The sequence below is a fragment of the Lathyrus oleraceus genome, chromosome 7 (assembly GCF_024323335.1).
Source record: "Lathyrus oleraceus cultivar Zhongwan6 chromosome 7, CAAS_Psat_ZW6_1.0, whole genome shotgun sequence".
Classification (NCBI taxonomy): Eukaryota; Viridiplantae; Streptophyta; class Magnoliopsida; order Fabales; family Fabaceae; genus Lathyrus; species Lathyrus oleraceus.
In genome coordinates, this window is record NC_066585.1 from 239553243 (window position 1) to 239557906 (window position 4664).

General features: G+C 34.3%; 1 protein-coding gene across 1 annotated transcript; it reads left to right on the forward strand.

Annotated features, from left to right (window-relative positions):
- Positions 1 to 327: 327 nt before the first annotated feature.
- LOC127105180 (organelle RRM domain-containing protein 2, mitochondrial) lies at positions 328 to 3695 on the forward strand. The gene is made up of 4 exons (XM_051042342.1): positions 328 to 992; positions 2445 to 2513; positions 2639 to 2745; positions 3413 to 3695. The coding sequence occupies exons 1-4, from the start codon at positions 821 to 823 to the stop codon at positions 3512 to 3514; spliced, it is 450 nt and encodes a 149-aa protein (XP_050898299.1). The 5' UTR covers positions 328 to 820; the 3' UTR covers positions 3515 to 3695.
- Positions 3696 to 4664: the final 969 nt, after the last annotated feature.

Consider the following 4664-nt stretch of genomic DNA (forward strand, 5'->3'; position numbering starts at 1 on the left):
TTCAGAGATACATATCCAATACCACCCTATTGTCTTATTCCAAAGATATATCTCCGGAATATCCATTAGACTGTTCAAATATTAATATATTTGTTGAAAATATCTAAAAATGCATTCCGAAATACAATTTTATTTTACTCTAGAGTGACACTCCTTTAATGCACCGTGCAAAGATGGTGCGTTCAGAGGTTCATCTTCGAAATCTGAAAAACATTTTAAATTTTCTTTAAGATATTTTTCCATCTCATATAGTCTCTTTATTTATATTTCCACATCACAAGCTTATGGTTCAATTTCAATTTGCATCTTGTGAAAACAAGAGAAGGCCACTGTGGAGAATGGGCTATGAGTCAAGTTTGGTTTGTAACAAGAATACTAGATGAAATTTAGTCTTTTTCGGTGCTAATATTTCTTAGTTTTTTATGCTACAATAATGTCTTGTGTTCTGGCAAATTGTCTATCTTACATACATGTAATGCATCTTAAGTTTAAATATACATAGAAAAATAGTTGCAACTGGATATTCTTATTGGACTGTAATTAGTAAGGAAAAAGAAGTCATGCATGTAAAACTGAACTAAACACCAGCGCCAAATTAAAAATACTTACTAGTATATTAGAAAAAATAACACTGACTACAAAATGGAGTATTTAGGTTATTTGACCTTACAATAAATCACCCGGTGGATCAGTACCCACCCACCAGTGTTTTTGTTGTTAATATAAATATAAAAATCAGCAATAGGCGGTTTCTGTTATTCGTCTTTCTTCTCTCTCTCCTTCAACCTACCAAGGGTTTTACATTTCAAAGCTTAAACCCATGGCTCTGACGATGAGAGCTGCAGCGGCGGCGGCGCCCCGCGGTTTGCGCCGCTTTTTCTGCTCGAACCCAACCCCGTCTTCTCCCACTTTCCCTTTCGCTTCAACGCCACCTTCCGGAGCTACTTCCGCTCGACAGATGGCGGATCCCAACACCAACCTCTTCGTGTCTGGTTCGTCTTTCCCCGTATTCTCTTCTCACTGTTTCTCTTTACTATATAATCGCTTATTATTACTTATTGTTATTGTTGTTTTTAGTCGGTGGCTAGCTAGTATTCTGAACTATGAATTGAATTGAATGTGTAGGTTTTGATATTGTTGTTCGTATTTCATGTTTTGAGTAGGTTGAGGGTTTAATTTGATGTATGTGTTCATATTTCAATTGGATTGTATTATTATGTGTATGAATCTGAATTTTCAAAGAAATAAACAAACTCTGTAAAATAGGTTGGATTTCTTCTTTCATTATGAGAGTGATACAGATTAACATTGCGAGATGTACACACCTGCAAATAGTAATTTTATACTGTCAATTATTGCTGTCTCCAAATAAACGAATTCACGGTTGAAGGACTCTTGGTTTGTGAATAAGGATGTCTTGAAATGATTAAGTAGAACATACACTACAAGAGTTAGAACTGGAAACTCTTCTATTTGTATTGCAATAGAGTGGGACTTTAATCCTTTTAAGTTCTTAACTCTATCTAAACAAAAGGCCTATAAAGTAAAGATTAGACATATATATTATAACCTTCAGAAAGCCCCTTCAAAAGAACATTTCACAACCCTTGCTCAAGTGCCAAGTGTCTACTTAGAAATTATGAGTACCATCCGGTGTAGTCTAGATTGAGTGTTGGATTGGAAGATCTTACCAAGGGTGCTTGAGAGTGCTACGATCAAAGAACCGTCGTTTTCTTTGCCGGTGTGGTCAATATCGAACTTTTTGAGGCATGATCGCAAAAAAAAAACATGTTGGACCTTTTTTATGGGCTTGAATTATAATTATAAAGTTTTTGTGTTTGTTTGTGTATAAATTATATATGAAATCATCATTTTGCCCTTCGGTAGGATCTTATGTGCCGTGCTAACGATCTGAATTTTATGATCTTTCACCGGCTGATAGATCCTACTTAAGATCTCGTGCTTTACTTTGGTACCATCATTACACACAAAAGAGGCCTACAATTTAACATGAACATATTTCTTAGTGGCAATCTGAATCACTCAAAAGATTAGAGTGGGTTGTGCATTTTTTGATTGCAGTGTTGACTCACTAGTCAAACATAGAGGAAGAGGGAGGCCAAGAAGGACTATAAAAGAAGTTATTAAGAAAGATCTTGAGATTAACGATTTGTTGTTGTTTTAGTGTTGACTCACTAGCTATTTTGATTTTAACCCACATTCTAAACTAATTGATGTGGTGACACCAAAGAGATTTAACAGTAAAGCACTAAAATCGTTTGGTCTGAAAGTGATGTTTCCTTTCTAAAATTGCCATTCATGCAACAATTGTCCTCTCCCTGCCAAAAATAAATAAAACTGTATATTGCATTGCCTTTTTTCAATGCAGTTTGTGACTTGCAATATTCAGTTGACTTTGGATTTTTTGTGTCTTAAACTTTCAGGGCTTAGCAAACGTACTACAACGGAGAGACTGCGAGAAGAGTTTCAAAAGTTTGGCGAAGTGGTTCATGGTTTGTTCTTCATCGCGAATTTCATTTTAACATTTTATCTGTTCAATGGTTTATTGTTTTACGATGTAATGATGTCTTGAAAATCTTCTCTGAAACCATAATGATTTTCTGTCTGCCAATTGCAGCAAGGGTGGTAACTGATCGAGTCTCAGGTTACTCCAAGGGGTTTGGTTTTGTGCAATATGCCACTTTAGAAGATGCTGCTAAAGGCATTGAAGGCATGGATGGCAAGGTAAGATTTATTCAACCATTATGCTTGCACCTCTACGGAAAGAGCGAGAAATGTATTTCTTTCAGAACATTTTTGTTGTAGATTTGTCTCTGCATTTCTATTTTAAAGCAAAATATGAATTTAATATTATCACATAGGATACAACCTAATATACCAACACCACAACATATACACATCATATTAGAAGACATTTCCGACAATGCATTTACTGTTCTTGAAGCACAACTTTGCATGGACCTTCACTTGAGTTTCTGTTTGAAATAAAAATTTCTCAATTTCTACCCTTTCTTCTTGACTTGGAATTTAATGATTTAACTCATCAATATTTTTAAAGTATTTACTTAATCATCATGTACTTGTAAACTCATATCTATTGCTAAGCTCAGATAAATATGTATTGTTTCACACAACAACTATCACTGCGAGTTTTGTTGAAGCGGTAATTGCTTTAATGAATTTTTCATAACCTTGTTCATGTATAGAAAACCTTTCTATGGAGTGCATGTATGGATTGCAGTGAGTTTGGTAGAATCATGGTGGCTCACCATGATTTTGTCAATCCTGCCGTGACAGCAAACATAAGTTGATGCCATGATTGTTCTTTGCTTTTCTTACCAAACTTTCTATTGGAATAATGCTGACTGGTACGTTTTCTCTGTCAATACAGTTTTTGGATGGCTGGGTTATATTTGCAGAGTATGCAAGACCAAGACCCCCACCTGGAGAAGCTGTAAATAATATGACTAAACAGTATGGCCGACCTTATTAGTTCATGCTCATCCGAACCATTTTTGTGCTTTATTATTATATGTTTGACATTGCAAATCACAAAGTATTATTTGTTAGAGAATGGCATTGATGATGCCTAGTTGTGGTCTTAAATTATTGACAAATATTTGACTGTTGATATGAGAGGATGATATTGTTGTAATACAGATTTGTCTTTGATATGCCCTGAACACTTCTCTAGGTTACATTCTATACGCTTGCTTTTGTTAAATACTACCTATTTTAAGTGTCAATGTTTTATCATTAGAGTGACATTTCAATTTTTGCAAAAAAAAATTCTGGATTTTAATCTCCAGATTAACTTTGTGTATATTATGTGTTTTCTTACAACGAGAAAAAAAGTTTTGGATTTTAATCTTGGAATTAATTACATGATTGTATTTATCAAATTTGACTTTTTTTAATAAATTTTAAATTATAAGTTATTTATAAATCAATTTCAGAATAATATAATACATATTTGTCATTCAATAATAAGATTAAATATATAAAGATGTTGGTAAATTACACATTAGTGCTCATAAAATACAATGAACTACAATATAAAATCTCAAAATGTTAACATACAAAATAAAAGAACTCTTGCGTATATCTAACTCCTATGTGCCTCTTGTATTGCAACGACGTGTAAGATGGCAGACTTGTAGAGTGATCATTAGAGGATGACATGCAAGAGTCTCGATTGACTTGTAGAGTGGTCATTAGAGGATGACATGCAAGAGTCTCGATTGACTTGTAGACTTGTAGAGTGGTCATTTGAGAATGACATGCAAGAGTTTCGACACTAACATCTAGATTTTTAAATGGGTGTGATGTGGTGGTGGCGTTGGGATATCAGAATTCTTTAAGGTCGAGTTTTTGAAAAATCGAGTAGGTGAACACAAATAGGCCGAACAACCATACCCTTACAGAAGTTGGAATACATCGAGGACGACATACCATAAGGACATAATCAATAGACAATTACGAAATGACCTCATGATTGGATGAGAGTTACATGCAATGATATAAAATACATTATCTGATAATTATAGAGGGCGACATACGTTATTTGGAGTCACCTTAAAGAGGGATGTAAAGAGGCATGTTTTAAAGGACCGTTAAGGAGTCGATCAGTATAAAAGGGAATT